General features: G+C 39.4%; 1 protein-coding gene across 1 annotated transcript in view; it reads right to left on the bottom strand.

The window, feature by feature from the left end:
- The window catches only part of LOC104249147 (uncharacterized), a 97,962-nt gene that overhangs the window by 44,583 nt on the left and 31,187 nt on the right, over positions 1-22,192 (bottom strand). The window contains exons 14-24 of the mRNA XM_070152647.1: positions 21,047-21,205; positions 19,895-19,987; positions 19,405-19,750; positions 18,325-18,438; positions 7,422-7,517; positions 7,269-7,336; positions 2,511-2,631; positions 2,153-2,362; positions 1,792-2,019; positions 1,596-1,705; positions 1,382-1,478 (exon numbers count right to left, since the gene is read on the bottom strand). Coding sequence (XP_070008748.1) covers positions 1,382-1,478; positions 1,596-1,705; positions 1,792-2,019; positions 2,153-2,362; positions 2,511-2,631; positions 7,269-7,336; positions 7,422-7,517; positions 18,325-18,438; positions 19,405-19,750; positions 19,895-19,987; positions 21,047-21,205 — 1,642 coding nt within the window. The remainder of the gene's footprint in view (positions 1-1,381; positions 1,479-1,595; positions 1,706-1,791; positions 2,020-2,152; positions 2,363-2,510; positions 2,632-7,268; positions 7,337-7,421; positions 7,518-18,324; positions 18,439-19,404; positions 19,751-19,894; positions 19,988-21,046; positions 21,206-22,192) is intronic.

Below are 22,192 nucleotides of genomic sequence, written 5' to 3'. Positions count from 1 at the left end.
CATGTTACTCATCCTGTACATGCAGGAACAATCAGGGTTGAAGGACTAATGTAGCCACATCCATTAGGTAAGCCAATAGCTAAACTACCAAGGCTTGGTTGCGATCATGGAAATATCTTATTGGAAAGAACCCTTGCTTGTCCATGATATAAGGTACTTCAGCTCTCCTTTATGGCAATCCCAACATCATATCTGCTTTCATTTTAAGGAAAGTTTTTAACACTTTAAAAGTTCCAAGGGACCATTTATACAGTTCTCAAACTAACAATATATGTATGTATGATCTTCCAGGTTCTCCCAACAAAAAGAAAACCATCACGTTTTCAACTTTTTTCCTAACAAAGTGTATCCAAACCCCAAAGTAGGTAATTTTTTAATTATAATCGACCTGAAAAGCTTGTGTGTTAAGCCCTGACCCTGCTTGTTCATTGAAAGAAATTAAAGCAATGAGTTACAAAGAAGGAACGGGGTTTGCCATACCTCCTAAATACAAGCCCACTCCTCTACATTTTGAGCCTATGCAAAAGACCTACGCGTATTAATTTCCTAAACCTAACCATGCATAGAAAGCCCTACATATGAGAAGATCATTAAACAGTTACAAGATAGATATGAAATATGTAACAATATCCTCTGAGAAATCCAAGCAGCTAATCTTGAATTTCTTTCTGGGGAAAAGTGACCATCATGGCCGCATTGCTCATTTGCTCTTTGCACCCAATACGGCCCTTCTCTTCTAGTATTCGTACTGATCTAGGCCCGTGCTGATAAATCCTTTTCTTTGTCTTATTGATTTGTTTACCATTTCCCTCATTCGTCATTTTCTTGGAGATTGAAGAGCCACGATTCTGGTGCAATGATTCTATTCTTCTATGAAAGTGTATAAACTCGTGCTCCCTTCATTTCTTTACGCATAACTCCTTTTTTTCTTGGTGTAGAGACTAGAGGGGTCTCGAAACAAAACAACCATTGCCCAAACATTTTCTCGGACTTCCAAATTGCGTAAACCAATTTCCATTGAATTATAGGATTTTCTTCAAAGATGGTTTTCCTCGCAAAAGATCTCTCTTTAGAATTACTTGATTGTTTAATAGTAAGATGTTCCTTTCTCTGAGAACTTCCATCGGGCAATAGGTTACGCGTTGTCTTACTCTTAATAGGTTACGCGTTGTTTTACTCTATTTATTTTAGGCCTTTATCAAATATTGTCTATGCACCTTTAGTCTCCACATTTTCTCTTGATTCTTGATTTCCCCACCTTCCAACCTTTCTTCCTCCTATACTGCATTTTCACAAGTATGTGCAAACTCATGCATTTTAACAAGAGTATGCATGGTCATCTATGCGTGAGGACAGGATTTCAATGAGGAGACTTGCATACCTTCTGCAGATCCATTCCTCTGGCGCTGATGCCGATACAGGAAAAGGTACCTCCGATATTGGCAGGAGGAATTTCAAGTACTTGCTTACCAGCCATGCTATAGGGTTCACCACATCAAAAACAGGTTCAAGACAACTTCCATATCAAGGAGGTGAAAGAAACAAAGCAGAGGATAAAAGTATGAAGACAAATATGAAAAATCTTAAACACGCACCTTGAGCATCTAAGATAACTGTGGGACAGCTCAGAGTCCAATGCATAAAGATATAAACCAGATAACACAAGATAACATGGTTGCCATGAAGCAACTGAGTAGCCAATCCCCTAAATCAAGAAAACAAAGTAAAGTTAACAATATTAAGCCATTGTTGATTCATATAGTGGCTGCAATTCACACAACACCTACATACCCTCCAAACAAGGATCCGAGCCTCAATTGCAAGATCAGGAGGATACCAAGGGGCATATTCTGGTGGGAGATTTTCAATAGCAGGCTGCTCGGTATCTGGCGTTGCTCGGTATAATATGTCTAACAACTCCATCAGCCTGCGATATCTCACTGGCGAAAAGTGAAGGCCAAAATTGGGAACTTGAACAGAAACACGCATTGACGGATGGCCGGGATGAGGCACCTTAATCTTCCACCAAAAAAAAAAGGATAAACAGTAACAAATTAAGCAAGCACAAGAACAAAACATCAGAACCCAACTTCTAATTAAACACTAGAGATCATGACATTAAAACAAAAGAAACTACTTTACTACTTTGTACCTGATCCACAATAACAGCCATTCCACACTTATCAACAAGAGAGCATAAGTTCTTGGCATCTTCCGGGTTATGATATGCCGAAGGCTGACATGACAAACTGCAAGCCTGATCATCAGAACCGCAATCTGTAAAAGAAGCTGCTATGTCCCTTCCGGAGATATAAAAACGAGAATACAAACTTTGGTTCTGATCACCCAGTAGGCCATCACCCTATATCCAAGACATGTATGTTAATAGGTTAGGTGAAGTATTTTTTTTATAAGGTAAATTATATTAATCAAAAGGGAGAAAACTCCCGTATACAAGAAGTATACCAAAAAGTATATAAAAACAACTTAACTTCTTGAACATTACATACCTTGGTATGTAAAGTAAAATGACCCAAATCCAAAAGAAGATGGCAATCACATTGGGAGGAGCCACGTGGTCTAACAGGAACTCTAACTTTTGGAGCATCGAGATCAATGTCAAGGGCAAATCTGAGAAACGAAGTTATCAGCACCAAAGCATAATCCAGTCCAAGATGCAAACACCCAAGAAGCAAGAAACTAAATCATAAGAACCGAATTGTCAGTCACATGCAGTGTTATTAAAAGCCATTGTTTCATTGCTTAAACCGATGTACCAAGGGGTCATTGCTTCATGCATGAAGCTATGCACTTTGGAGAAGTGTGCGCTTCAAACAGTAACGTCCAAATTGATCCCAACGAGAAGCAGTCGATTCTTTGAATCTCAACTTTGAGGAGTTGGATTAATATCACCATTATCACAAATGGAATCCCAAAATTACTTATTTTAATTGCAAGTTGATTATTATAGTACTAAATTCTTATAGGTCTGGTACTTTTTAATTTTCCATAACTCTTTATTGGCAAAGTAATAAAATTTCATTAAAAAAAAGGACAAAACACGCCCGTATAAAAGAAAGTATACCGAAAAGTAGAAAATCTTACAAAAAAAGATGTGGTATTCTACTAATGACACCCAATCTTCAATACATATAGGAACCTCGTCGGTGTACTAAAAAGAAATAAGGGATAAGAGGTTATTCCTCAAGTGTACATAATCATTCTACTCCATCAAAAGCCTCCTATTTCTCTCCTCCATACGATCCATGTGAGAGCTAGAGGGGAAACATCCCATGTCCTCATTCTTCTCTTCCGTCTTAAAAAGGTCCGGCTAATCATTATTTTTTTAGTACTGCCTGGCATCACTTTAGAATTCCAAACAATCTAAAAATATCTCCCACCGCGAACAAGTTAGTATCCGACAATCTAAAAGGATGGTAAATCACATTCCTAAGTTTTTACCCATGAAGCACCACACAAGTCATCTTCTCCTTTCCTCAAATTAGTTGTAGTCAAGAACATCCGCCTCGAAAAAGGCCAAAAACACACACACATTACTCCATACCTAGGGGATCCATATTGAGATATGTGGAAAAGCTGACTCCTCCCTAATAAGAAGCTTCTTATAATAGGACTTAACAGAAAAGACACCATTATCTATTGTCCTACAGCTCCATGCATGGCTAAAATGTGTAATTTTTTATTTGTCAAGCAATTCAACCAAGTTTTGTAACCTCCCAATCTTGTATGTTCCCCTTAAATATTAAATCTCAATGCACTTCACCCATTGTAGACGACTAGACATTGTATCAGTTGGAATGTCATCTCCTTTTGACATGAGATTCTATACATGTTTTGAGATGTGATTCTCAAAATATTGTACCCGCACACCTATGCGCCCAAATCACTCCCCTCCAAAAGGCATTATCTTATACCCCAACTCTCAATAACCACTTTCCAAGAATGCCTTGTTAAAAACCCTTAAATCTTTAATCCCAAGTCCACCACAACACTGTGGCCTGGTGACAGTCGCCCAATTTACGAAGTGACACTTCCCTGTGGTGATGACTGTAGCATGTAACGATGACATAAAATATGTGGGGCCTCTTTTCTACCCTATCTATCACAAGGTTCCAAGTTGCTTAGTCCTTGTTAGATCCTCCTAGTGGTAAACCAAGATAGGTCGTAAGAAGAGCCCCAACATCGCAATTTAACACATGTGGTATGACCTCAATATTCTCCACCTCACCAACTGGAACGATCCCGCATTTATCCTAACTTGTGAGTTTCACTTCTCTCTTTTTGCTTCAAGATCCATGGACATTGTCAGCTTTTTGCACTTTTCGATTTTACATACACCAATCACATGTCCCTTCTATTATGTATTTTTGCAACTTGCTTTTGAACTAGTAAAAGATCTAAACAGAAGAGAAGCCTACTAGTTGCCAATGCAGTTTAGAGGCCCAGTTGAATATTCACATAGGGAGTATTTAAAGAGCTCTATGTTGCAAGACTTGAGTTCACAATCCACATAAATGAATAGAGAATTATTTCACTTTCATGGAAGCGTGCTTTGGAAACCACGTGAAACTTCTTCAATTGTACATTTTCTTTGTCAATAGGGTGACTTGGTCTACAAAATGGAAAAATGAATGAGAAACGGATGACTAAAGATGGGTGTTTGATGATTAATCACTTTTAAGGTTCTTGTATATTACACCTCAAGGAATAACCAAATTATATCTGGTTGTGATAACTATTTTGTGGATCAATCACTTGTCAGGTTAAATAAAAAATAAAAAAAAACGTAGCGGCAACTTGCTTTTAACCTATCATAGATCCAGAACTGCAACACAAGCTTCCTAAGATTTTAGAATGACAGTTTCATACGAAGAAAGGGAGATTTCTTGAGAGTTCAGTACTTTGATTATTCGCACTATCGTGAATGTATGGCCAACTAGATGAATGCTCATTCCTTCAAATTTATAGATTTTCTTCACAATTGTATTCATGAAAGAGCACACAACTTAGAGAATTAAGGCTTAACATTTGATAAGTCCTATTAAATTGTGAAAGACAACTACAGGAGAGAAACAACGTGACCTCCCACCATAATTTTAAGTACCTCTCCTGTCAACATCCTTTCTAGTTGAATACACCATAGAAGAACCTTCAGAATTCCTAGTGCTCCTCGTTCAACTCTGCCTTTGATTTCTTCTTATTTTCTAGTCTCTGCTACTTCTCCTCTTCTTTTTATATATTAAAAACAACACTTGCCAAACTCCTCTACCCAGGAGTCAAAGAACAGCTTTTACCATTTTGGTCCCTTGGTGGCACCAAGCCACCAAACTTCATGGCTAGAGGTGGAGTGCTCCTTCCACTAGGCAATCCTCCTTTGTTATTTTCAGGACGAAGAGGATGTCGGACGGGTGGAGGTGGAGTACGGTGGTTCCGTTGTACAAGAACAAAGGTGACATCCAGAGATGCAACAACTATAGAGGTATCAAACTATTGAGTCATACCATGAAAGTGTGGGAGAGGGTAGTAGAAGCGAGGGTGAGGAGGATGGTGTCTGTATCAGGCAACCAGTTCGCATTCATGCCGGGCCGTTCTACTACGGAAGCTATCCACCTCATTAGGAGGTTGGTGGAACAGTACAGGGATAGGAAGAAGGATCTGCACATGGTGTTTATTGATCTAAAGAAAGCGTATGACAAGGTTCCTAGAGAGGTTCTTTGGAGACGCCTAGAGGCTAAAGGTGTGTCGATTGCTTACATTAGGGCGTTTAAGGACATATATAATGGAGCTAAGACTCGGATTAGGACAGTGGGAGGCGACTCCGAGCATTTTGCGGTTGTTATGGGGTTACACCAAGGATCTGCGCTCAGCCCATTCCTGTTTGCTCGGGTGATGGATGCACTGACACACCATGTTCAAAGAGAGGTGGCATGGTGTATGTTATTCGCTGATGACATTGTTCTGATTGACGAGACACGGAGTCGCTGATGACATGGTGTTCTGATTGACTTGTCCCGTTACAGATTCACCAGATTTATTACATAAACGGTTAGGACATCCCAGTTTGCCAAAACTTCAGAAAATGGTACCTGGCTTATCTCACTTGTCCACTCTAGAGTGTGAGTCGTGTCAGCTCGGTAAGCATACCCGCTCCCATTTCCCACGGCGTCTTGCTAATCGAGCAGAGTCACCTTTTACTTTAGTCCATTCAGATGTTTGGGGTCCTAATCGAGTTAGTTCTACCTTAGGATTCCGCTGCTTTGTCAGTTTCATTGATGATTATTCCAGGTGCACTTGAATATTTTTGATGAAAAATTGATCTGAGTTGTTTTCTATTTTCCAGACCTTCCACACTGAAATTCAAAATCAATTTGGGATTTATATCCGCACATTTCGTAGTGATAATGCCCTAGAGTATTTGTCTTCCCCATTTCAGCAATTTATGAACTCCCATGGGATTATTCATCAAACATCTTGTCCGTACACATCCCAACAAAATGGGGTAACTGAAAGAAAAAATAGACATCTTATTGAAACTGCTTGTACTCTACTCATACAATCTCATTTGGTGTCTTGGAAGAGCAAGAAACAGAATGTGGTTGCTCGGTCTAGTGCAGAAGCAAAATATCGAGCAATGGCTATGGCCACATGTGAGCTAATTTTGATCAAACAGTTGCTCAAGGAGTTGAAATTTAGTGAGATTAGTCAGATGGGACTTGGGTGTGATAATCAAGCTGCTCTTCATATTGCGTCAAATCCAGTGTTCCATGAGAGAACTAAACACATCGAGATTGATTGTCACTTTGTTAGAGAAAAGATACTCTCGGGGGATATTGCTACAAAATTTGTGAAGTCGAATGATCAGCTTGCTGATATTTTCACCAAGTCTCTCACTGGTCCTCGTATTAGTTATATATATAACAAGCTCGGTACATATAATTTATATGCACCAACTTGAGGGGGAGTGTTAGTTTCATTGTATGAATAGTAGTAAATAACCCTAATCCCATAGGTATTAGGAGTAGGACATGTATTGTATATATAGGGCTCATTGTATCATTGTCAATTAATTAATCAATAATATATTTTCTCCCATGCATTCTCACAGATATTAGATATGCTTTTAACCCTATCACTCAGAATGTTAAATGCCAAAAAAGAATAATGCATAGCCCTCATGTATCAGGCACCAGATTTCTTTATGTTAGAGTGAGGAAATAATGGCAAAATCAAAAAACAAATTAAGCAACCTGCTTTGCTTCTCGAGTACCATTTGAAATTGCTCCTGCGCTCTGCGAGTCATCTTTTCAATCTTATTCTGCATTAGCAACATTAGCTTCATTAACAAAATGTTACATTAATATGGCAGTAAAAATGATATTCAGGATATTCAAAAAAATCACCTGTAACACAGTTGCAGTTTCTAATGCTACAGTAGGGCTAACAGCATTGCTCCTTTTCATAAATTCTAAAAACCGGTCATAGGTTTCCCTGAAAACCTGTCAAGTAATTTTGAAAGACAAAGTGATTTCAGATTTGTTTGATATTCAGATGCAATACCAAAAACACAAATCAAAGAGCCAGAAAAAATCTTGACATGAGAACTGACACAATTACCTATGCAAAATTGTGAATTAGACATGAAATCCAACACATAATTATTATATTGGGTGCAGTTTATATTTTTTTTTGGGACAAGTATGTCCCTAAACTGAGCACAACTGTCCTATTCTGGAAAGCAGAGGCATAACAAATAGGTCGAAATAATTTTGACAAGTATATAGGATTCCTAGTGTAACTAAAATAAAAGCTTTAAAAAAAAACTAAGGCCCAAGGCGATCACAGCTTTATTGGGGAAGTGGCTGTGGAGATTCGGGGTAGAAGAGCATGCTCTATGGAGGGAGGTCATAGTAGAGAAGTACGATTCCACGGGAGGGGGTTGTAGGACCAAGGCGAGCACAGCACCTTTCGGGTGTGGCATGTGGAGGAGCATCATGAAGAATTGGGAAGCCTTTAATGGCAACATCACTTACAGGGTGGGAGATGGAAGGAGAATCAGCTTTTGGAATCATAGGTGGTGTGAAGAGGATACTCTGAGGGTCTCTTTCCCCACGTCTTCAGAGTTTCAAACCAGAAGGAATTGATGGTTCAACAGATTCGCAACGAGCATGAGGGGGGGGGTAGTATGGGACATCTCATTTAGAAGGAACATGCAAGATTGGGAGATTGCGAAGCTCCAAGATTTGTTGGCACGGCTATATGGGCAAGACAGGCCCCAGCCATCTTGTGATTCTTGGAGATGGGGGTTGCATGGCGATGGTTTGTTTACTGTAAAGTCCTTTTACCAGAGTATGTTAGTGAGAGAGGAGGCCACTTTTCCATACTCCTCGATCTGGATTCCTAAGGCGCCCATGAAGGTGTGCTTTTTTGCATGGCTAGCGGCGAGAGGAGTGATCTTGACTACTGAAAATCTGCGAAAGAGAGGAATTACACTTATTAGTTGGTGCTACATGTGTAAAAGCTCGGGGAAGAAGTTGATCATCTTTTGTTGCATTGCCCTGTGCCCTCGGGTTTGTGGAGGGCAGTCCTGAATCTCTTTGGTGTTCAATGGTGATGCCAAGCACTGTAAAGGAAATGTTATATAGTTGGGCAAGTTTTCGTAGAAGAAGAAAGCAAAAGGCATGGAAGTTTGTTTCGTTAGCTCTCATGTGGATAGTTTGGGGGAGAGAAATAAGAGAGCTTTTGAGGGGATTGAGTCTCCTTTTTCACATCTTAAGAATAGACTTTTATCTTTGATCGCTTTTTGGTGCACTCATATAGCCCCTACTTGTATAGAAGATTGGGCGTCATTTGTAGAGAATCATGTTCCGAAGTAAATTCTCTACTTTTTGGTATACTTCTTGTATACGGGAGTTTTCTCCCTTTTGATTAATACAATTTACCTTATCAAAACAAAAAAAACTTGAGGCCACGAACATTAGAAATTGACCTTAACTCAATGATGATAGCGAAGACAGAATTAAGCATAACCGTTCCTTCCATATCAGATCTGAATCCTAATTGGAGAAGAAGACGAATCCCATTTGAAGAAAAGAACCTAAATGTCGGTGCTCTCCTGACTCCATACTGATATTTCTGAGGATTTTATGCTCTTCCTCATCCCCGTCCTTCCCCCCCCACCCCCAACTTCTGCTGCACCAGGATATTTTTACCAGTTCTCAGCTTTTCTATTACTGTTGGTTGCTGCAAATTGTTTTCCTCCTATGCTGCATTATGATGCATTAGTTTTTTGAGCCATGTTTTGCAGTGTACTTGTTTGGTATTTGGTGCCAATTTGATGATTTATTTAAGATCTATGGATCACAAGATATATTAAAATGTTTTTTTTAGTTGTTGTGGCAGCTAACTATGTTGCTCGGATACGGGTGGGGATCTAGAAGTCAGATAGGTCATCACCTAAATATTAGGATCCGGGGATACTGATAGGAGTACAGTTCGGGGGAGCTGATACGACCAATAAATGTATAATAAGACGTATATAAGTTATATTTTGATTATAGTAAAAAAAAATTATTAATGATTGTGCAAAAAAGCATGCACGCGTACAAAAAGAATACCAAAAGGTAGAAAACCTACAAATTTATTACGACATATATAAGTATATTTCGATAATTAATTGAAGTTATTGAGCCAAAAGTAATATAATGAAATTCTAAGCACTTAGTATTTTATTCCTAAGATATCTCATGTGATAGCAAAGCCTTCTCACACTTAACATAAATATGAATGACATAAATCCAAAACCAAACCAAATATCTAATCAACCTATACTTCTTGGCCATAGGTGTAATCAAAGAAACCAAGGTAAATAGACCAAATCTTGTGTGGATCCAACACCCACACTCAAATATCTGATCAACACGGGTGCGACAAGGATTTTGAAAGATCCGAGCAATATAAGCAGTTACTATTATTTTTTAGGGGTATTTTATTGGTTCACACAAAATAAATTACATACATCAAGTATAATGTTATGCCCAAATAACATCAAGTACCCCTAACTTAAGAAATTCCCTGTCCCCTTAAACTTCATTTATGCATATGTACCCAACACAATCCTATATCTGAACGGTTTAGATAGCTAGTAGATTTTTGTAGTTATGAGTGTATTAAATTTCAGGGAACAGAAATCCATCATTCGGATCAATATAAAAACATTTCAAAACAGACATGTAAGACAGTGTCCTTCCAAGTCAACTTTCATACTATTCTGATTGAGGGCACTTTCAATGATATTAATATACCTATCTCAATCTGGAGATAACGGGAAAAACTCAGTTTAACGAATGAGACAAAGGGATTCATCATATACTGTTCGTTCAAAAGCACTATATGCTCCATCGGCCACGCTATTACTAATTAAAGGCAGTCTGGTGCACTAAGCTCCCGCTATGTGCGGGGTCCGCGGAAGGGCCGGACCACAAAGGTCTATTGTACGCAGCCTTATCCTGCATTTCTGCAAGAGGCTATTTCCACGGTTTGAACCCGTGACCTCCTGGTCACATGGCAGCAACTTTACCAGTTACGCCAAGGCTCCCCTTCGGCCACGCTATTACTATTGCAAAACTAAAATTCCTTTTTTCCTTCCCAAACAATACTTATTAATATATCAAGGTAAACTCAAAAGAAAAAGCACCTAAAGGGTCCGGCGTTAATTCAAGTTTCAAATATGGGGGAAAAGTGTTCTTTATTTCAGGGGAAAAATCTTTTGAGCTTGTTAACATCGGAGATGCCCACACTAAATGGTTTTCTTTTACAGAGCGTGGCAGGAGATTTACAACTAGCATCAGCATCGACGAAAACAATCTCATGTGGGTTTGTGATGCTATGAAACAAGCATCAAAGGGGAGAGGAGATCTATACAGAAGATGGGGGAGGAAATAAGAACAATATCTTTACAGGGTATATCAAAATTACAATATATATGGTAGATATTTAAGAATAGAAGCCTGGCAGGGAGATAGGAAAAAAGCGGTGATTGTCCCGGAAGCAGAATACAACAGCGGATGGAAGGAGATAGCAGAAAAAATCCTACGCTTTGTTGGGAATCACAGAAGAACCATCCCTATACAACCACCACCTCAGGACAAATCTTACTATGATGCCGCCAGAATTAAGAGCTGGCCAGATCTCACCACGATCACTCCTGCTCCATCATCAGTCGAGATCAACCACCCATTAGCCAGAAGCTTGGTTGGAATCTTTAATGATCCTTCCAATTTCAGCCCAGATTGTGAGACCATCCAAAAGTGGTTCATATCTAGATGGAGAACTGCAGCCTGCCTCAAAGTCACCCCATGGAGCATAATAAATTTCTTTTCAAATTTCCTTCAGGTGAATGGTTCTGGAACGGCAGACGCCTTTCTCTGGAATGGTGGTCACCAACAACGGGCACAATCTCGGACAGAAGTAGATCGGAAAATTTTTGGGTCAAAGTCTTTGGGATCCCTCTACATGCTTGGACATTAGACTCCTTTAAAAACATAGGAGATCGGTGCGGTGGATTTATCGGAATAGATGAAGACACAAAAAATAGAACACACCTCTATTGGGCTCGGATCTGTATCAGAAATTCCGGCAAGAAGCCACCGGCGACTATGGTCTTCGAAGTTGGGGATTGGAGCTATGAAATTACAATACTTCATGATACCCGGTCTCACCCAAAACCCACCAGTCAAAAACCAGTGTTGGGTACAGTAGCTTTCACAAAAAGCCGGTCTCTGCAGTCGCTTGTGACATCGCTTCCACTAGTCAGTCAATGAGGGCCCACGAGAAGGGGACAGACTTTAATTCAAAAAATGTGGAGCACCCAGCTTCAGTTGGGGAAAACTGGCCCAGCATAAACCAATTAAAAGGAGGGGAGAAAAAAGGGAAGCAAAAGTTGGACCTAAATATTGGGTAATATGCTAAAAGCCCAAAACTGGCCAAGAACAAAAAATTCTCAAAGCCCAAACTAGCCATTTATTGGAGAGCAGTTGGTTGCACATATGACCCTTGTCTTCACAAAGCTTCAACAGTGCAATTATAAAACCAATTCGACCCACTCTCGGAGGAAATACAAGCGTTAAACCACACTGCCTCAGACAAAATTCTTCACCCCCCAATCTGATGCTGATGATGAAGCAGAAAGAATTAGCCCTAATTTGTCAGAATTGATCATGCAATCAGTATCTCCAAGGGTTAGCGGCTCGGATTCAGATTTTTCTTCTCTGTCTTTCAACAATTTCCTCCCTCTACAAATGATTCGTCAAAATCATGCATGCAAATGGTGGACACTCCTATAGTGGTGGAAACCTCAAGATGGACGAAGATGGCTCTTTTGAAAGCTTGCAAAGCATTCGGGGTACATACTACAGGCTTTGAATCAGACATTATGGGGCTAATCCTTAGAATGGAGGAGAAAAGGAAAATCCAATTGCAACAACAGGCAAATACAGAAGCGGAGTCAAAAAAAGGGAAGTCTAAAGGGGTTCAGAGCTTTAAGAAATTGCCTTGGGGTCTACAAGAGGGCAGTAGCAATGGCAAGAAAGAAAGGAGCAGGTCTCAAAAGATCCATCCTAAATGAAGATCAAAATCCTAAGTTGGAATGTACAGGGTCTCAACAGGAAGAATAAAAGGAGTACTTTAAAATCCCTTGTGCACGAGTGGGGGATAGATATTCTATGCTTACAAGAAACAAAAATAGAGGATTGGAGCAATTCCTTGATTAGTCAAATATGGGGGAATAGATGGGTGGCATGGGCTGAACTGAAGGCATACGATAGCAAAGGGGGGATCCTAATTATGTGGGATAAAAAGAATTGGAATTGTGTTGACTCTGAAGTGGGGAACTTTTCTATCTCCTGCAGATTCGAAAGTTTATTAGAAGATTTTAACTGAGTATTCACAGGGGTGTACGGTCCTCATACCAACCCTGAAAGAATTGTCCTTTGGCACGAACTTGCAGCAATCAGGGGGTTGTGGTCTGACAATTGGGTAATTGGTGGAGATTTTAATGTCTGCAGATTTGAAAGTGAGAGATTAAATTGCATAAGAAGGTCCAGGACAATGATGGGCTTCTCAGACACAATCCAAGAGTTAGGTCTGATAGATCCACCACTTCAGGGAGCTCTATACACATGGTCAAGAGGCGAGGCTTCTCTACAAGCTTCAAGGTTAGATAGATTTCTATTCTCATCTGAACGGAATGAAATATTCAAGAATGTGTACCAAATTGCTATGCCCGGAGTAATTTCAGATTATAAACCAATCCTTTTGGAGAGTGGAGACTGGGAAACTACACCTTCGTATTTCAAGTTCGAGAATATGTGGCTCAAATCAGAGGGGTTTTTGGACATGATAAAGGGATGGTGGTGGCAATCTTACTCAGTTACTGGCAGCCCAGACTTCATCCTTATCCAGAAACTAAGGAACGTAAAGAAGGACCTTACTAGATGGAACAAAGAAGTCTTCGGTAAAATGGAAACCAAAAGAAACAAGGCTCTTGCTGATTTGCAATCACTAGAGCAAACAACAGAACAAAGAGTGCAAATACCAGAGGAAAAGACGAAAGCTTTCAACTTGAAAGTGGAACTTGAACAGTTGGCAGTTGCTGAGGAAATCTCCTGGAGGCAAACGTCCAGGTGTCTATGGCTGAAGGAAGGAGACAGGAACACAAAGTACTTTCAGAAAATGGCAAACTCAAAAGAAGGGACAACTGTATTGATAGGCTCAAAGTGGGAGAGGTGATAATTGAAGATAAAGGATTAATCAAGGAGGAAATTCTGAACTACTATCAGAATTTGTACATAGAGAAGGAAACATGGAGGCCTTCAGTAGAATTTGCAGGGTTACACAAACTAACCTCAAATGACAGAGAGGAACTGGAATCTCCTTTTGAGGAATCAGAGGTCCGTGCAGTCTTAAACTCCTGTGCCCCAGACAAAGCTCCAGGCCCTGATGGTTTCACCATGGCATTTTTTCAAAAATGCTGGGAGGTTCTCAAGTCAGACTTCACGGGAGCCCTTAACCATTTCCACCAACATGGTCATATGGTTGGATCCTGTAATGCTTCATTCTTAGCACTCATCCCAAAGAAGAAAGGTGCCATGGAGCTAAAGGACTTCAGATCAATCAGTCTAATAGGCAGTGTATATAAATTGGTGGCGAAGATCCTTGCTGATATAATGAAAAGAGTTATTGGGAAGCTGGTCTCTGGTCAACAAAGTGCCTTCATCAAAAACAGGCAAATCACAGATGCTTCCTTGATTGCAAACGAAGTTTTGGACCGGAGAATCAAAAATGGGGAAACTGGCTTATTGTGCAAACTCGATATTGAGAAGGCTTTTGATCAATTAAACTGGTCATACCTTTTCAACATGCTGAAGATGATGGGCTTTGGTGATAGATGGATTAGGTGGATCAACTTCAACATTTCTACAGTGAAGTACTCTGTGCTGGTGAACAGAAGCCCAGTAGGTTTTTTCTCTCCTCAAAAGGGCCTCAGACAAGGAGATCCTCTCTCTCCATTCCTCTTTTTACTAGCCATGGAGGGCCTTACACAAATGCTAGTCAAAGCCAAGGAAATGAATTGGATACAGGGGTTTCAAGTGGGCAGAAATCCAGCTAACTCAATCACTGTCTCCCACTTGTTATACGCAGATGATACACTGATCTTTTGTGGAGCAGAGAGAAGAAAGGTATCCGCTCTGGCTTTTTAGGAAGAACACTGTTTGCAAGATCCGGTCTTAGTGAGAGAGTTGGGATTGAGCTTTCACTAATACTAATAGAAGAATTTTTAGAAGTATCCCATCTCAACCTCACCTTGCTCATCTTTGAAGTCATCTCTGGATTACACATCAACATGCTGAAAAGCACCATATACCCAGTCAATGAAGTCTCCAACATAGAAGAATTGGCAGAGATCTTGTGTTGTAAAATAGGATCCCTCCCCACTACATACCTAGGTTTACCTTTGCGTGCCAAATACAAATCAATCGGAGTATGGAGTGATGTGGTAGAAAAAGTGGAAAAGAGACTCGCAACTTGGCAAATGCAGTATCTCTCAATGGGTGGCAGACTCACTTTAATTAGCAGTGTTCTTGACAGCATCCCTACTTACTATATGTCCCTATACCCTATGCCAAGCCCAGTTCTGAAACAGCTAGACAGATTGAGAAGGAGGTTTCTGTGGGAGGGGAACAGCACAACTCACAAATTCCCCTTGGTAAAATGGGTTAAAGTTACTCGGCCTAAATCTAATGGGGGAATGGGACTTAGGAACCTAAAGCTCCATAACAAAAGCATGTTAATGAAGTGGCTATGGAGGTATGGGCAACCTGAACCAGCTTATTGGAAGGAGGTCATTACGGCAAAGCATGGAGCTCAAAACCAGTGGCGCACCAAAGAAAACAATGCCCCACATGGGGTGGGACCATGGAAACATACCAGGTCTCTTCATACTGACTTTACCCAGGAAATAACATATAGAGTTGGCAATGGCTCTCGTGTAAAATTCTGGGAGGACAGATGGATTGGTAACACAACACTGAGAGAATCATATCCTGGGTTGTATCAGATAGCTAATCGACAGAATTCATTGGTTGCTCATAACAGGGAGGGGAACACATGGAGTCCTCTATTCAGAAGAAACCTTCAAGATTGGGAAATTAATGATATGCTTATGCTATTGTCCACATTGGAAGAATGCGAAATTGAAGAGCATCAACCTGACAGACTCATTTGGGGCAACTCAACAGGAGGAAAGTACACAGTCAAGGCTAGCTATAACCTCCTATGTTCACAGAATGGGATGCTTGAGGACTGGCCTTGGAAGCACGTCTGGAGAAACAGACAACCACTCAAAGTATCTTGCTTCACCTGGTTAGCACTCAGAGAAGCTTGCTTAACACAAGATAACCTAAGAAGAAGAGGTATTGTACTTGCCAACAGATGCTATCTATGCCAGCAAAATTCAGAGAGTGTCAACCATTTGTTTCTTCATAGCCAATAGCAGGTGACATTTGGAAGTTTTCCTACTCTATTTTTGGCCTAGCATGGGTGATGCCTTCCCACATCAAAGATGCATATGTTAGCTGGACTTTTTGGAGAGTTGATAAAGCCATCAAGAGGATCTGGAGAATGATCCCAGCTACAATTCTCTGGTGCTTATGGAACGAAAGGAACCGCAGATGTTTTGATGGAATATCAACTCCATTACACTCTTTAAAGGCCATCTGTTTAGTTAGCCTGTTTAGTTGGAACTTCCATACTCCTGTTAATAGTGTGGATAATTTTTTGGATTTTGTTAGTTCCTTGATCTTAGCTTAAACATTGTACAGGAGCTAACTCAGTGTCAAAGAAGACACTGTACACTTTTGTCATCTTTTGTAATTTGCATCTTCTGGATGCCTTATTAATACAATCTCTTACTTTATCAAAAAAAGCACCTAAAGGCTAATACCACCCATATCCAAAGAATACACAAGATCCCTCTGTCTTTTAATATGTTAAGATTCCTTCATCACTTGCACAACGACTTAAGAGCCATAGCTTCACGAGGTTTACAATTTAAACACCAATAGTATCAATTTTCAGAAAGAGGTTCCGTATAAAATGAAGAAACTAGCCCAATGTAATGCCAAGGTGGTAGTAATTGAGATACATGCTACTACGGTTTTGACTTTAAAGAAGCATGAGATTATACAACATATGAGGTGGAGAACATAGAACAGATAATTGAGATCCACAGGTGTAACTAGGATTACTTCCTACAACTTAATTAGAATAAGAGTTGGCTGAGACCCTTAAAGATTCTGCAGTACACAAACCAGCAATTGAAAGGGTGAGGAAAAACTAGCAGAACGATAAAAGAGATTTATCTAAAGGGGGAAAAGAAATATTATGAAGAGTACATTATCCAGCATCTTTACCGACTCCTTATGCTATTTATGCTACCTACTAATGTGGAAGAAAATACCAGAACCTCTATGGGATAAAAGAGGAGGTGAAGAAATAGCATCTCATAAACTGGATGTGGCAAAATCACCCATAAAGGGCTTGTGGGTCATAGATATTACGGTTTTCAATAGTGCCCTGTTGAACAAATGGATTTGGAGATTTGGGTTGGAGGACATACAAGGCTTTATGGAGAATGGTCACCATCGACATGTTTGGGCGTATCAAAGAGGTTGGAGGAAACTTTCAAATACCTGGACCATATGGGGTAGAGCCTTGTGGAGAAGCTTCATTAAGATGTGGGTTACTTTTCAGAGACATGTCTAGTTTACAGTGGGAGATGATACTAGAGTCGGCCTTTGGAGAAAGAGGTTATGCGGAGATGCCTCCTTATGCAATGCATTCCCTGTCGTATGCAGGGAGCAGGAAGGAGGAACTCTGTGGGACTTCAAAATTCTGAAGAAATTTGCAGGTTTGAGAGATGGAAGAATTTCAGAGCTACTTGGGTTCCTCAACAAGTAAAGAATATCAATCATGAACAAATACAATTCAAGATGACAGGGAGAAAGATTGATCTGAATGATCATCCATCCGAGATTACTATGAAGGGAGGTGACAAACATCTCTTACCTCTCAGTGCTGAGTCCAAAAACACCAACCAAAATGGCTTCTTTGCCTGGCCAACAGCTTGTGAAGCTACCATAAAGCCGGAGAACTTGAGAAAAATATATATACGCTAGTTGGTATTTCATGTGCATGGGGGTCAACGGTAAAGTTGTCTCTGTGTGACCTATAGGTCACGGGTTCGAGCAGTGGAAGCAGCCACTAATGGTTGCATTAGGTTAGGCTGTCTACGTCACACCCCTTGGGGTGCAATCCTTCCCCAGATCCTGCACGAACGTGGGATGCCTTGTGCACTGGGCTGCCCTTTTAGAGAGTTCATTAGGAGGAAAACCGTCAAGCTTCTGAATTATATAGTATGTTATAGAAAGACAACCCAAGCAGGAATCCTACAACATTCATGCTCCTTTAACTCACATCCAATCAAACAAAATCCTGATCACAAGTCACAAAAAACATTCCAACTAAAAGCGTAAAATGGGGAAGTTTAAGTAAAATTATTTCCAAATTTAGAAAAGAGACATTCTATTTGGAATGGACTACAAAAGAAACAGGGTCATATACACCAACATTTCAAAATCAGTCAACTTGCAAAATTTCTCGATAAAGTTAATACTAAACAAACAGATACTTTCACATGCATCTGATGATCTGAACAAACAGGCAGGAAAGGAAATCATAACCACATACTGTAACATCACAAGACGAGATTCTTGCAGATAGACGCCAGTCGACATTTTCCCCAGAAGGTGCTTGTATGAAACTAGCTTGCAGAGCATTCACCTTCTGCTCGCTAATGACACTCTGCACAGAAATACTTCCCCTAATCAATCAACTATGCCCATATGTATAGCAAAAAACAAATACATCAACAGTTACATATCCATTCAGAATTAGTTGGTGTCAGCTATATGGATCGTCTATATTCATTTCATTGTATTAGGGTTCGGGTGTGCTTAGATGGGACGTCGCAACGACTAATGATAGTTAAGTTTATAGCACAAACACAGATTACAGCAACTCATCTGGGGTTCACAGATTTAGGAAATGAAAAGAAATGAATTTCATTTCAATCGAATTGACTATCTATTTCTCCCTTTCCAATATGCCTATCTGAATACCTAAAACAAGAAAATGCATAACCAAAAACAAGAATATATTCCATGTTTATATTTCAACCAAGAGACTAACCCTAAACCATTTTAGATCAAACAACACACACCATAGAAAAATGTACACGTGCAGATTCATGCTCAGTCAAGCCATGATACTAGCACCCAAGTATGGCCTACTGCTCAAGCTGGCACAGATCATGGGAGACCATGGTTCAGATCCCAGCAGCGACAAAGACAATAGATGAATTCTTCCTATTTGTCCAAGCCTTAGTGGACAATGTTACCCAATACATGTGCTGGTCGAAGATAGTAGGTAATCGGTGGAATAATCAAGGAGTGCGCCAGACATCACCATTACCAAAAAAAACATGATTCTATATGCAAAAGGTTAACATCTTTTTACAAAACTTCGTAACACCAATTATAGGATCATCTGACATTAAAAATAATAATAAAGAGAAAAATCCACGAAAAGAGGAACAGAAAAGGAACTTGATATAGCAACTATCTCCAGATATTATCAACTGAAATATTCTAATTACATCACGTCTTAAACGAAAAGGCTATACAGAGACACCTTATGCAGTGTAATATAGTTTCACAGATAAAGTTGATTATGACCATTCAGAAAGATAACATTCAAATAAGCACACACCTGGGCAAGTGAACCCTCAGGAGCAGATAATCCATAAAATTTCAGCGTCACGTCGCAGTGGGAGTTTCGATGCTTTAATTTTGTAGACACACAAAGATTTTCAAATCTACCGCAAACAATCTCTGTGTGATCTATATCAATTATCCGTGCAGCTGCCCTACTGATAGAAACATCTAACAAATACTGGATCATATTCTCTTTTCCATACTGCAGTACCAGTTCCTCGTCTGGCTGGTAACTTAGTAGTTTATTGATCGCCTGCCATTCCTCCCGGGTCAATTGGTCCTCCAGTGTATTAGCTTCTTCAGAAGTATCCCCTGCAGACACATCTGCAGTAGCTGTACTCCTAAGGTAACAAGGAAAAACAGGACAAAAATCTAAAATGTGACAAAGATAGCTAAGATAAGAGCAACAAATAAGGAATTTCAGAAAAATAAAAGATAAAATATAAAATTGTTTGAGACAGATCAATGGATAGTTTATGACAAACCATCTAAAAGAAAACCAGCTTCTCTTTTTAAGCATCCTTTGTTCAGCTGCCTCCTTTGATTTCAAAGATTCAACTTTTGCATGAGCAAGAAACCTAGAAGACAGTCCACCAAATTGAAAAAATGTATCATTAATTGAAGTGAATACGATCTAGAAACAACATGAAGTTTCAGAGCATTCAAGGATATAACAATGTGGTGAAAAGAAGAGGTCTGAAAGAAGGCGAGGATTCAGGGGCCAGAGAACTGATCTTAGGGTTGTACATCAAAAACCAGTAATTTGGAATGGGATATCACCATTGACACCAAAATTATTCCATTTTAAGAAACTCCTCAAATATGCAAGTTTCTTTTATGTTTGATAGCAATTTAACAATATATCTGAAAAAGAATCAACTTTGAGATCTCGATAGTCAACTCTAGGATAAGAATGGAGATTTGCAACTATAGGAAAAGACATGCAACTCTCTCCAATCTGAAATCACCTTTCTATCAACCACATACCACAAGCACAGCTCTTTAAATCTCAATCTCAAGGATAACGCAAAGAAATGATAGCTGACTTTAATAGTTTGATTTGCATAGCAACTTAAACATAGGACACGCCGACCTGAAATGTATATACAAGCGTCAACTGAGAAACGAGATCATGGAAAGAAGAGAACGAGCATGGACTATAATATCACTGTCACCTATGCAGACATCAAGAAGGAAATAAACTGCTTCCGAAGTGACAGCTTTTTCGTGCAACATCGCGTACTTCATGTTTTCGTACATTTTGTAGCATGTACGTAATTCCAACTTATGTAAATGGCCAGTTGTTCTCTTTTGAGATATTATGCTTTTAAGTGAAGTTTTGTTATGACAGTGTATACGCATAAGGGAATGACATTCTGTTGCTATCAATAAAACCTTAATCTGAAACCCACCCACCCCCCAAAAAATTATGGAAAAAAAAAAACAAGACAAAGAAACATCATCGTGTACTGCCTAGCTAAGTCCCCCCAAAACCCACATCAGCTTAGTGACAATTTTACAGGAAAAACGGAAAGCAATAATAAGAGTCAAAATGAAGAGGTTAATCACCAGCTATTTCAATATCAAGAAACATGAAAAAACGTACGGGTAATAAGAACAAACATTATGTAACCTACCTCCATAACAAAATAACCTTAGGATCAAGATCTTTCTCAATGTTTCTGATCTCTGAGCTATCAATATTCGGCAGCTGTTGCAATGAATCAGAATATAATTGTACATAACGCCGACGAAGATGACATAGGGCTTGAATTTGGTCCCAGGAGAATCTATAGCTGCAAAAGGGCACAACCAAACAATTTCTTTTGGTGAATGAAACATGAACAATATATCCAACAGATCAAAATAATTCACTTAAAGACAGCAAAATCTTAGCAAAGATGGTGTCAAAAGCATTTCTTTGTGTTATCCTTTCTTCTAATGATCATCAGATACAATCAAGATGGTGTCAAAAGCATTCAGTATATAAATGTATATAGGGTCATCGTATTTCAGCCTTTCCTATTTTACCATTAACATTTATATTCTCCCCCTTCCCATAGTCGTCTCTGGTGCCTTTCATAATTCTTCCACTATCTCTTTTCCTTTGAATGTTGCATTTGCCATAAGCATTACGTCAACTATCACGGGAAGGGGTACAAAATCTGTATAATAGCCATCTATTTATCTCGTCATATATAACAGTCTAGGGGTGTACTTATGCCTTTTCCATTTGATTTCTCAAACAATTTTAAAAAAATTTCTCCTGAATATTGCAAGTCTACTTGTTTATTGTCTTCCTGCACTATCTCATTCAATTATTCCTATGTTTGGTGATATGTCCATTGTCCAGGTAGACAATCAGATATACAAAGCTGCAGAAAAGCATTTGAACAAAGGTTGCTAAAGCAGGAGTTAAATGGTATGGGGAGAGGAAAGGACAACATGGTGGCAATCTATAGAGCTGTGAATTCTTTTTATTTTTTTGGATGCTATACTTGGAGACAGAAGTACAAGAGGCCTACCAGTTGAGGCCTGAGGGTCAATAAATATAACTGTCCCTAGATTTTTACTTTATGTAAAGAGGGGGCCAACTTTAAGAAAAAGTTGGATAGAAGTACAACTAAAAGATAACTTTACAGTTAGGGTAAAGAACTAAGAAACTCAGCCAACGCTTCCGGCTCTAAAACATTTGCTGAGGTTATGTTGCACCAAAAATTAAGTAAAAATATACATTTGTGCTTTAGATTAACTACATTGTCCTTTTTGTTATCACCTAGATT

The sequence above is a fragment of the Nicotiana sylvestris genome, chromosome 7 (genome assembly GCF_000393655.2).
Source record: "Nicotiana sylvestris chromosome 7, ASM39365v2, whole genome shotgun sequence".
Taxonomy (NCBI): domain Eukaryota; kingdom Viridiplantae; phylum Streptophyta; class Magnoliopsida; order Solanales; family Solanaceae; genus Nicotiana; species Nicotiana sylvestris.
Note: the sequence above shows the minus strand (reverse complement) of the source record. Positions and strands in the feature narration are given on the sequence as shown.